The sequence below is a fragment of the Coffea eugenioides genome, chromosome 5 (assembly GCF_003713205.1).
Source record: "Coffea eugenioides isolate CCC68of chromosome 5, Ceug_1.0, whole genome shotgun sequence".
Lineage (NCBI taxonomy): Eukaryota > Viridiplantae > Streptophyta > Magnoliopsida > Gentianales > Rubiaceae > Coffea > Coffea eugenioides.
This window is the reverse complement of record NC_040039.1, coordinates 9,164,206-9,177,392: the sequence shown is the minus strand read 5'-3', so window position 1 is coordinate 9,177,392 and position 13,187 is coordinate 9,164,206. Positions and strand designations below refer to the sequence as shown.

The window sequence follows — 13,187 nt, the reverse complement described above, 5'->3', positions numbered from 1 at the left end:
ACAATAAATATTACAAATTGAAATATTATATAAACACCATATTTATAATATTATAATATTTATAATTAATATTAATGTATATTATATATATATTAAATATTTATATATTTATTTTTACATATTATAAATATTTTATTTTACTTAAAAAATATTTTTACATATTTATAATATATTTATATGAATATTATATATTATATAAATTATATATAATATAATATATATTATACATTTATATAAATGTACATTTATACATAATATATATTAATGTATATTTATAATATACATTTATATTATGTATTATACATAATATAATACATTTGAATTAATATACATAATATTAATTTTACATTTATACATAATATTAATATATATTAATAAAATTATAATTTATACATTTATATAATATTCATTTGTAATTTATACATTTATAATAATATACACTTTTACATTTATAAATATATTTATAATATGTATTATATGTAATATAATACATTTATATATTTTTATATAAATACATAAATATATTTATTTATAAATATTTATAAATGTATATTTATATAAAAATATATAATTTAGAATTTATACATTTATGTAATATTCATTTATAATTTATAATTTATAAATTTACAATAATATACACTTATACATTTATAAATTTATTTATATTATGTATTATATATAATATAATAAATTTATAATATATTTTTATATTTTTATATAAATATATTTATTTATAAATATTTATAAATGTATTGTAAATCCATAAATGTATATTTATATAAAAATATAAAATTTATAATTTATAATTTATACATTTATAATAATATACACTTATACATTTATAAATATATTTATAATACATTTATATAATTTTTAGCGAATATATAAATATATTTATTTATAAATATTTATAAATGTATTATAAATGCATAAATGTATGTAAAAATAAAATTATAAAAATACCCAAAAATATGTTTTAAAAATACCTCTAAAAATAATCCAAAAAACATCTACAGTAAAAGTTTTTCATATAGTTTTTGAAAAATAACCTAAAAAACAATTAATCCAAACGGACTTGTATTTCAAAAACGAAATGCTACAGTGCTGTTTTTGAAAAACAACCCCAAAAACAGCTAATCCAAACGGAGCCATTGGGGAAAAAAGTTCTATGCAGTTAATACTAGCAGGGCTATCATGGAGGTCACTAATGAATTATGGAGTAGGAACTGGACATTCATCTTTCTGGTGGCTAATATCAAATCCTAGTAGTCGAGCCTCCATTAGATTAATCACTTACCTTAATTACTTCAATATCTGAAAACTCTCAAGCAGTCAAATCAAATGAAGTCAACTTGAACAAGCCAAACTAATCTAGCAAAATGGTTTTTTGGGTGTCAGCTTGGTCCGCTTAATTAATGCAAAGTTGACAATTTGAATAACCACCCTATTTGCAAATTAGCACTCTCTCCATCCTATTAAAAGTGTCATATTTTCTATTTTGAAATGTTTCAAAACATTTGTGCAGTTGAAAATGTCAAAACACCTTTTAGTTTCTCTTTTCAATATAATCCTTCTTTTTAATCATATGCATATTATTATTTAAATTTTAATTTTGAATTTGTGAGAATAAAATTGAAAAGAAAAACACAAACATCATAATTAAACTACTATTTTTTAAAAGTTAAATTCCGGAAACATATTAAATAATTGGGATGAAGAGAATATTCATCAAGTTCGTATCCGAGTGGAGCTCCATAGAAAGTTCTTTTGGGGGTGACATCACGAGGGTTACGTATAGATCTAGATCTGTTTATTTTTTAAAAAATTAAAATTAAATTGAGACGATATATAAAGAGAAGCATACAATGATTATGTTCATGTGATGGATAAACAAAAAAGAGCATATGTTAACAAGAAAAAACTGACGTGATGGATAAACAATAAAGAGCATATGTTAACAAGAAAAAACTGACGTGACATAAATTCATCTCCTGTGCATAGGCTGCTGAGCCCGTGCAAAGATAATACAAGTGTCTGCCTTTAAGCAAATTTTAAACACTGACATGGCATGAGTGTCTTCATTGTCTGGTTGAGTGAAGTATCTAACATAGCTTGTCCCAAAACTTCAAGGAAAATGACTTGGGAAATTATCTGGTTATCCTTATATGGACCCAGCACTGCAAATATGTTTTGGCCGTATTTCCATATCATTATTTGTGATTGATTGACGTCCCACGTGATTCATAATGAAACTTGTTCATCAATTAAATCCAAAAAAAAAAAAAAGCAAAGCTTAAAAATTCATCACAGCAATTTCTCTCTTTATAAGTAGCCTGTGGCTGCAAGACTTTGGGGTATGATTCGACTCTGAAGGCTATTGGAGATGGCTTCAACTTTAGCATTCATTGCACTCTTCTCACTGGCCCTGGTGAGAAGCTTAACTAATCAACCTTCTTCTCTTCCTTGATCCTCATAAAAACTTCAACCACTTCTACATTCTTGTGGATTGTAGATCGTTCCTCCTTGTTTGGATTTATATTTTATTCTCATTAGCCAGAACAAATCCAACGTTATATAGGGTGCAGACTGGTTTTTGAAAGGCCCTCCCAAGTTTGCTGGAATTTCTTTTTGATGAAATTCATTTTGTGAATAACCAATGCATTAAAAGGCATTTCCGGCCGAGTCCTGGATGAGGCTAGCTCCAAAAACCCATTCAATGGGCGTATGCATCGTAGAGTGGGTCGAATGAGGGGTGTTTAGGAGTTTTGGGCGTTTTATTTCTCTCTCTCTCTCTTTTTTTTTTTTTTTTAAAGTTTCAACTTTGATTTTGGTATTATTTATTCCTATCTTTGTTTCATGTCCTTACTCTTGTATATTGCCTAGTAACCCTGAAGAAAGATTCAAATTATTTTCTGTTTTAGGGAATTATTTGGGGAAAATAAAAAGTAGAAGCATTTATGACTTTGTTTCCTATTTTTTTTTTCCTTTCTATTGATGCTAAGATATAATTATTTTCAACTAAAATGACTTTAGATAGCTAATCTATAAGTTGTAGTTGTGCTTGTTGTCTTATAATTTTACTTGTTAGACTATATTTTTTATAGTATTAAATGTTAATAAATCACAATACCTCGAGGGTTTCGCCCCATTTAGATGAACATAAAACGCCTTACCTTACAGCTCTTGCTTTTTAAAACATTGGTGAATATCCCAATACCGTTTCGAGTCAATCCTAGATGGAGTACTCAGATTGTGAAGCCAGTTGATTAAAAGATTGGGCAAATCATACTTTACCTCGTTATGATGTATCTAATTTTCACATAATTTTCCTCTAATTTTAAAAACTATATTTAGATTAAAGTATTAAAGTAACAAAAATGATCATCTATAACGGATCCTATGAAAATATCAAAATTATCGTTATTAAAGACTAAAATGGCTTAAGTAATCAAAATATATAAATATAATATGCACGACACTTTAATTTCGTATAGTTTTATATTTTATCATATAACCCTTTTATGATTTAGTGTTTTATCATATAATCTTCTTATGATTTTCAATATATATACATAACTCCCTATAGTTAATAAATAAATTTTAACTTTATATAGGGGTATTTTTAATATTTTAACTGATTCTGTTATGAATTGCAAATTCCGTCACTTTGATACTTTAATCCAAATCATGGGGGGTTATATATAGTTTTAAAAATTATAGGGTTTTATGTAATAAAATACTAAATCACAGGGGGTAAAGTATAATTTGCCTTAAAAGATTAGATCAATTGAAACTAAAAAGTGATTAAGATACAAGAATCGAGATATGAGCTAATAATATCTAAATTTACTCGTAACTTTTGAACATTCTTGCAGTTTGCCGGCTTCACAGAAGCAAGAAAAGACCCTGGAGAGTACTGGCAAGGGGTTGCCGCTAGAAATGAACAGGCTTTGCTCGAAGCAATTGAGCAGCTTATCCATGTAGCTTCGGCCCTCTCCAACAAGAAGAAAATCACTAGTGATTGCGACACAATGAAGAAACATTCTGTAGCAGCAACAAACAAGAAGTCCTTCGTTAAAGACTTTGAACCAAGGCCCAACGTATCCGCCTACGGAGATGATGCTAAACTGAAGGAGGAAAAATCTTTCATGAAAGACTTTGAGCCAAGGCCTAATGTTTCTGCCTATGGGGATAACACTGACAAATCTTTCGTGAAGGATTTCGAGCCAAGACCTAATGTTTCTGCCTATGGGGATAATACTGACAAAGCTTTCGCGAAAGACTTTGAGCCAAGGCCTAATGTTTCTGTCTACGACAACTAAGTCAGAAGAACCAACTCCTTTGAAGAAGCGGCTATGATGTGCTAATACAACTGTGACTGGTGTTTTTTTTTTTTTTTTAAATCGAAAGTGACTGGTGTTGATAGTGAATAAATGTTGTCGGTTTTGTTGGCAAAATAAATAGCCGAGAAATTTCTATTTAGTACTAGGGGAATTGTCCCTCCAAAATGCCCTTACTCATGTCCCTCTTACTACAAATTTCATGTTATACGGTCTAAAGACGGCATTATCAATAAGCTCACATATCATTCCTAATCACATAACAAAGACATAATTAACATAAGTATAGCTTAATAACAGAATTGTCATTTATGTGACTATCAAGTAAATCTAGAAGCAACTATGTACCTTCTAATGCAGTCTTGTCCTAAACAAAGATAAGGTAGCATGCTGATTGCTTAATTCATATTTCTTGATAGTTATATAATATCATATATTAGGATCCATTAAGTTCTAATGACAGAATGAATCTTAATGGATCCTAAAATGTGATGCCAAAAGGACAGTAGTCTAGAAATTCAGTAGTGCATATCAGAGCTTCACGCTTTTTCTTCAGAGGGCTTATCTCAGTAGATTTAGGAGAGGCTGGATTCCTGTTTTCAGTGGAATCCTCCTCAATAGTCAATGGAGAGATTGGATGACCTGTTTTCTCAGCAAATGGTGCAATAGTTTTAGGGTCTGCAATTTCAAAAGCCAAGCTCCTATTCGCTGCAGCTTCTGATGAGGATTTTTTTTGTATAGTATCGAAGGACTTAGCAATTGTTTCATGGACATTTTTTGTTGTTAGGTTGAAGGACTCATCTTTGCTGGTAGGACTCAGAATCTCAAACCAAAATCCATGAGCCAAAGCACTTGTAAACAAATTACTTGGATAATGTTTCTAGCTTAAACAAAGACAACTACAGTGTCTATATTGCCTATAAATTTGTGAGCAAAAAAACCCCCAAAGAAGTAAAAGAACATGATTTCTATTGTATCTTAATAAAAGAATGATTTCTCATTTTGGAAGACAATGGAGTGCTCCATTAGTGCAACTGAATTGTTACGTTGGCAAATTACAAGCTTGAAGTTCTTATAAAAAGTGACAGAAATATTATCTCTCTCGTTATACCACCGCAAAATAAAAATTAGAGGAAAGACATAAGCAAGAATTGCACCCTTTGGCAGTTGAGAGAATGAGTTCAAGTTAAAAATTAACCTTTTAGAAAAAATTGTAGTTTGATCCTTCAAACCTTCTAATCCAAGATGAAGATGAAAATAATGCACATAAAATAGAAAAAAATCAGCAAGTTTATAATAGAAGACCCAAAAACAAACAAATTATACCCAGAACAAGCACATGGCAAATACTAACAGGAGTGGAGCAAACAAACTGTAAATGTGATAACACAAAATAAGCAAGACCAATAGTAAAATTACTAATTTTTACTATGAAAGGGAAGTGGGAGAATATACGATGGAGAAAAGGGAAAGGGGAATGCATACCAAAGTGGGCAAAGATGATACACCTTAATGAAGAACTAAATTTCAAAACTATATCTAAGGAAAGAAAGGTGTAACAAAGAATTAGAATTGAACCAAACCTACCTATCATGACCTGTAAAAAAAATAAGGCAACGATAATCAAAACAATTAGAAAGATAGACTCAAGGGCAACAAAAAATAATGGTGCTTTAAAGGAAGATCAATCTATGAGAACCAATCAGCTAAAAAAGTTTTCAATAATTGAAAGCATAGGCTTCTATCACTTCAGCAGGAAAATGGTGGAAGAATCTAAATTGGATTTTCATTGAGGCCATCTCTATTCAATCCGAGTGAGTCTCATCATTTTCAACTACAAATGACTGTCCAACCCCAATGAAGTGCTTAACCATTCCTAGTTAATGCTTTAATGACATGTTAAATAGTCAAGACAGCTTGAGAACATATGAATGTAAAATCTATTAGCAATCCAAAAATTACATAGGCATAGAATTAGAGAACTCTTACACTAAAGTCAATCATAAATGACATGCATAACATAATATATCTGTAAGTAAATGCCCGAAGTATCAAATTTTGTCAAACAATAGCAAGATTATCTATTTGAAATTTACTGAAAAGAAGTGACTAAAAATCAAAATCTTAAGCAAACATGAATTGTGTTTGATCGTAGTTCTTGTTTTAAGCCATCTTCATGATGGCATCTGACACTAACTGTAGGTTGGAAAATAAGTAATTGGATAATCAAACTCATAAATGGTAATGATTTTCAAAGTGTATCAAGAATAAAAAGTGTGTTCCTAAGTAGTTGAATAGGAAAAGCAAATTTACCAGGCGCATTGCATATCTAAGTGACCTAACATTGATTTTGTGTTGTATTATCAAACCAGCAAAACTATTTTGGTTGAAGAAGGAGAAATTAAATTAAAAACCAAACACCGAAAACAGTGCTCATCAACTCAATAGACGAACTTCATTAACATAGACCACAACTAAATTCATATTTTAGTATAGACAATCAAAATCCATAAGAACAAAAGCATGTAGAGCATCAAATAACAATTGATAAGTACTTCAAGCAAATGAAGTCACGGAGTTGGTATAAATAAAAGCTTGAAACCTAAAGGAAGAATAATCAAACAGGAAAAGGCATTAACTTGAATATTAAAAATCTAGAATGTTAAGCCAAATGCCATAATTCAAAAGTCAAAATATATAGTAAGTCATTAACTGTTTTCTCGGCAACTAAATTAAACATGAATAAAAGAGGATACCTTAATCAGGAAACTAGGTGCCAAAATTTGTGACCTACAACTTACATAATCACCAATAAACTACTCTATTAGTTTTATTACCTGGAATACTTATAGGAGGGTAGCACTTTCAAACTTTTTTAGGGATAGCAAGAACAAATTCAGGCCCAAAAAAAGCAAATTAGGTTTGATAATTGCTTAGAGAAAAGAAGTTAAGTCTAAACTTCAAGCCCTCTGTATCTTGAAGTTTCTCGAAGATGGGCAAATATTATATTTCGTATATTGCTATAGCCTTAAAGCATACCTTAGTAGAAAAAATAATAGTAACAATATAAAATTGAATAAAATAAAATGTTTGTTTAGGTGTTAAACAAAAAATTAAAGTCATGCATTAAAAGTTAGATGGATAGATATTCTATTTCTTACTCTGTTTAAACTGAGTGAGGAACCTTCATCTTGTGTCCTGGAAAATCATATATTGTCGCCATATATCATACAAATAACGAACCAAAAAAAATTTACAGCTATAACTAATCAAAATTTAAAAAAAAAATGCTGCAAACAAAAGTCACAAAGTAAAATAGTTATCCAACCCCACATGGAGGTAATTATTTTGGTGAGATTAATTGACATAAGATGGTAAATTAGATAGTAAATTAAGAGATATTTCTATGCCTATGGGTATGAATTATTTCTTTAATTTATTGTTTTAGATTACTAGTCTTATGATTGAGGAAAGTAAATTCTATGCATATTTGAATTGATATAAGGTTGATTCAAAATCAAGGTACAAACTTTATAGCATTTTTATGATTGTTAATTTAGTGTTTCATTCCAATGATTTTATGATTCTTATTAGCTTGATTTTTATATTCATTCTCCTTCTATTTTGGGTGCAAGTTTTGAATTAGATTTTATGAGAATAACCAAACCATTCTCATAATTTGGATATATTTGCTAATATAGAGGTTGAGTATAGGAATTAGGAGTAATCTAATGTTTTGCTCATCTCGTCTCATATTCACATAAAATAGGGTTCAAACTCTAATTATTTATAGTTAAATCTTGCATGAAAGCAATAAAGAAATTGTTGCTAGTTTTAACCAGCACCATCAGAAGGCTTTCTTTTGTGACACTTAACTATTGAAATGTATTTTAACTCATTTTGGAAAAGATAAGAATTTTGCTATATCATGAATTAAAGTCCTATTAAATTGAGATTGAATTATTTCTGTAACATTTCATTCTTGATTCTTTCATAAAGAATTTCTTAGCCATTCAAACCTTTATAATACACATAAAGATATATGGTTAATCACTTGTTTTAACCCTGTGTATTAAGAAATGATAAAGAGGATAAGAAATAAGAGAAACTTAACCTTCATAAAAGAAGAAATGCAAAGAAAGGTAATTTTGTTCTTATTAAGTCAAAACAACAATAAAGATTAATGTTAATTGTAAGAGAATGATATTTGATACTTTACCTTGAGAGAAAGTACCTCAAAAGAAAATCTCAATTGTTGAGTGTTATAAATTGTGATATATTTGGCAAATTGGCTAAAATCTAACAATTCATGTTATCAGTATAATAAGTTTTTGATTATATGGAAAGTGAACAAAAATTTCTTTGTAAAAACTAAAAATGTTCACATTAAGATAAGTGATGTATTATACCTCATTTCAAGAAAATTTGTTTTTCTAAAGCATTATTTTCTTATTACTTTAAAATTTCTATTTTCAAATTAATTACTATTGGGTATGATTATAAACCTGATTATCCAGTAGTAGATTTTGAAAATAGTAAAGTTATTAATTCTAAAATTTCCAGTACCATCCTTTGAATTGAGCAATATACTACATTTGATCATAATAGTTATCTTGGCACCAAATATGTTTATCACTAAGAGAAACTCCTTAAATTTTGGCATAGGAGATTGAGATATATCTCTATAAGAAAAATAAAAAATAGATAAATCATAAATCTTTAAAGATTTTAAATTTATTAACTATGATATTTTAACTAGACTGTATAAGTAAAGCATACTACTCAACCATTATAGATGATATAAGAGTTTTATTATAATACTAAAATTTTGTGAATTATTTTCTATCCTTGTATGATTGGTGAGAGATATTTATCTCATTGTTAGGTAACTATTCATCAAATATAAAGCTTCTTTTGCATTTTATAAAAGATCAATGTTTGATACCTTTGCAAGTGTTCAAACGAGAAAGAAAATTTGAAATTTGAGGGACAGAAAATAAAATGAAGGCACACTAAAAAAGAGGCTATCCTACACGTGCTCATCTTATAAATTTCCTTAATGAGGAAGCATTGCTAATAAGCAAAAGCAATGCTTAATTAGTTAAATCCAAATGATGTACCTCAAGGAAATAATGAGATATTTGTGGATATAACATATTGGCAATCTTTATATCTTGTGAGTAATGCTTTGGAACTGAAGTATATACTTAAACAATTTCCTCCAATGTTGTTAAAACACCACTTTGATTATAGTATGGATGGAAACCAAATTTAAGATATTATGTTCAGTTTTGTGAGGGTAATCAACTGACACATAAAGAAGCTGGACTAAAGAAACCAGGCTATCTTGCTAACTCCAAGAATTTTATATTCTTACATACTTCAAGAATTATTAGAACTGGAGATTTAAATTTCTTACGAACATGAAATAAGTGGGAGTGTTTAGACTCTAGAATGGAGTTTGAAAGAGTAGGGATTCATATTTGACTCCTTTGAATATGGAAAATTGATAGCTTTTCTTCAAAAAATTATTTATATTATTTTAGATAAGAAATCAATTGAAAAACTCCTTACCAAATAAACACATGAAAGCAAATCCACATTGAACCCACTAGTCAAGTTATCTTTGATACAATGGGAGGAAAAATGTTCTCTATAGGAAATTGAAGTTCTCTAGTTATTGTGTTGTATACCTACAAGAGTTTAAGAATGAACTGTCTACTGTTTTCATAAGTACAAAAGGAGAAATCTCCATAGTCAAGAATAATGTCACAAACTACCACAAAATTTCTACTAAATTTTGAGAGATTTTATCACTAGTAACTCACTATTAAAGCTACATTAGATAAATATGAAAATGAATGTTTTTAACATGACTCTTGATAATTAGGCATACACATGTGTTACCATAGTACACTTATAGAGACTGCAATTTAAATCACATTGCTGCTCCTCAATAGTATATTAATTTATTCTTCATTTGATTTTAAAAGAATTTTTCTAGTAAATTAATATACATCAAGGGTAGTGGGAGTAATAATATGAGAGTTTTTCACAATCATGATATTTGGGAAACGCTTCTATCATTGGTATCCACAAAATAGAATGTAAAGACAGTTAATTTATCTTAAGACATTCTGTTAGGTCCGAAGACAACCTAAGAGGGGGGGTGAATTAGGTTGATTAAAAAAACTAACCAGGTTATGGGCACTTTTTGTTCAATACGAAATTTACCCATTTTTTTTTTAAATGATCACAGAATCAATCAATCAATAAAGGAGTAATATCACTTGAGAGAAGTAGAAGAAATATGCAATTTAAGGATCACATGATGATAAATAAATAAAAAGAGAAGAATTGCAAACCAATTGACTACCAAGCTCCTCTTAAGCTCAAAGATCAATTCACAAAACAAGTTTCTTCAAATTGATGAAATACAATCAATCTTGTGTACAAAGGAAGACTCACTTCCTCCTTGTCCCAAACTTCATTCGGTCAAACAAGAAAATTTTACAATCCCTTAGGATAACCCTAACAAACCTACACTATTGAAGTATTCTCTTACAAATGAAAAGTTTACAAATGTTCCTTGGAGAGTATTTTCTTGTGACGCCCCCACTTCTCCCAAGGGCGAACCCAAGGGTATCCGCGGAACGCCTGCCTAGCTCTCGCCAGGACTCGAGACAAATCAATTCAAACTTAACAATATATAACAATTTATACCAGTCTAATAAGGAAAATTCGCTTCCAAAATCGAATATCCAAGTCTTGTACCACGTGTTCAAAATACATCCGTTATCCAATTCTTACGTCAGGATCCAAAAGATACATCAATTTCCAAATATATACAATAGCCAAAATGTCTAGCCAATTACAATTGAACCCTAATACAAAAGTACATCCAAAGGGTTCCAACGAGTTTCACTCCATCCATTCCTGTTAAGGAAAACAAATCTACGGGGTGAGCGAAACGCTCGTGAGGCCAAGAAAACACACATGCAAGCACGTTGTCCAAATAACAATCCCAATATTCAAGTAATTTACAGTTCGAGCGAGAAAAAAAAATAAACAGAAACAATTCAAGGATATAGGAGCTCTCAGGAGCTATTTTCCTCTTGCTTCGCCACGGCTCGATCCGATACCCCCTCGTGATGACACTCCGTTATCCTGGTGGGTATTTTATCCGTAGAAACTTCACTTATTACTTCCTCCGACCAACATTCCACCCTCTCGGATCCGAAACCAAACACGCACGAAAAAAAAAAGGCGATACTCGTCGAGTATGCCACACGAGATCTCAGGAGATCAAGTTTTGATTTTTGAACACGCACGAAAAGGGCGATACTCCACGAGTATGCCGAACAAGATCTCAAAAGATCAAGTTGTGTTTTGTTACTCTCTTGGTTTATCAAGCTTCTCGACCAAGCCCATGCCGGCTCGAGTTGCAAGATTGGTTAAGAGAATTGGGCGTCCCCATAAGTCGAGGAGGTTCACTCCACCCGACAACAAGACACGCACGACATACACGACATGCATGGCAACACGACACGCACACGAAAACGGGTATATTTTAATCGACGAGATTCACTCAATCGACTTTGAAAACCAAGTTAATACAAGTAAAGTGCAAGTAAAGGAGAGCGAGTGCGATAAAGTACACACTCGTCTCATCAAGTGATATTCACGTATATAAGCAGGTAAATCAAGTAAACACGACAAGTCATGCACTTGACACTCACCAATTCAAAAGTAATTGAGCGAGAAAATCCTTAGTTGTCCCCTCCGGGATTCTTTTCAAGACTCGCTTGAGCACCTGAAGCAATTAACAAGTATTTTTCACTCACAATCACGTATTAATCAAGAAAGGAGTTACGCTCATTTGGACTAGTCAATACCTCAAACCAAAAACCTTAGCCACTCAAAATAAAGGTTCAAAAGTGAGGTTTTATTAGCACAAGAAAAACTGATTTCCCTCATGAAATCAAGTTTAAGCGATCAATTATCATCAAGAAGGAGTAACAAGTTTTCAAATTTTCATTTTCTAAGAAATCAGCAAATTTCAGCTTTGCGCGTCAAATTTAGAAAAATCAGATCTTGCACTCAGTAGGTCCAAAATTATAAAACTTGGTACCGTTGGAAACCTCTTAGAAAGTACTACAAGTTCTTAGAAGACACTTTTCCATGAATCTAAGTGGAAGGTATTCAAAAATGGGCATGAAATTGCTGTTCCAGAACATTCAGAATTAAGCCGGGGTTGGTTTTTCGCTAACTTTGGAAATTCGGAAAAATTCACTCGTTGCAAACTAGCCCTTGAAATTTATAACTCAATTAGAGGTGTAAGTAAGGTTTAGGGCAGAACAAACGGATTGAAAATTGGAGTTTCGAGCACCGAGATACGGTAGCTCAAAGTTAGGAAAATTCAAGTCTGGTGAACAATTTCCAGATTTGAGTTTTCAAAATTGGAACCTTAGCTAAGAGTCAAAACGAACTTGGATTGGTATAAAATAATATGTTACTCCTATATGAAAGGCATCTCTCTATCAAATTTAAGGGAAAAATACCTTCGGAAAGATAGTTAATTAATCATCCAATGTTCAGGAAAATTTCTAAAGCAACCTGTCTTTTGACTTCATTTCCCAATTCAAATCGTTTAATCAAGAAAGCTATCCAACCATGGTTCATTTGTGAAATAAAGGTCTAAGATACATCCATGATACCGTTGGTAAGTGTTTAGCATCAAGAACTTCAATTAATAAAATCATTCCCAAGTTTTGCCCCAAATCAGTCCAAATACTACGTTTTTCCAAAACAGGGCAGTCCTCTTGTTTTAGTCACAACTCAATCAAT

The 13,187-nt window shown here is 30.5% G+C and overlaps 2 protein-coding genes across 2 annotated transcripts in view; one reads left to right on the top strand and one right to left on the bottom strand.

Annotated features, from left to right (window-relative positions):
* The first annotated feature begins 2,383 nt into the window (after positions 1-2,383).
* On the top strand, positions 2,384-4,322 carry LOC113771145 (organ-specific protein S2-like). Its single transcript, XM_027315761.1, has 2 exons — positions 2,384-2,428; positions 3,876-4,322. Exons 1-2 carry the CDS (start codon positions 2,384-2,386, stop codon positions 4,320-4,322), a joined length of 492 nt encoding a protein of 163 aa, XP_027171562.1.
* Positions 4,323-4,821: 499 nt separating this feature from the next.
* LOC113771144 overlaps positions 4,822-13,187 on the bottom strand; it is a 50,824-nt gene continuing 42,458 nt past the window's right edge. The window contains exon 4 of the mRNA XM_027315760.1: positions 4,822-5,146. Coding sequence (XP_027171561.1) covers positions 4,822-5,146 — 325 coding nt within the window. The remainder of the gene's footprint in view (positions 5,147-13,187) is intronic.

Coding starts and splice junctions, on each gene's coding strand:
- LOC113771145 (XM_027315761.1), top strand. CDS start 2,384: ATGGCTTCAACTTTAGCATTCATTGCACTCTTCTCACTGGCCCTG. Junction 2,429..3,875: donor CACTCTTCTCACTGGCCCTG/GTGAGAAGCTTA, acceptor ACATTCTTGCAG/TTTGCCGGCTTCACAGAAGC.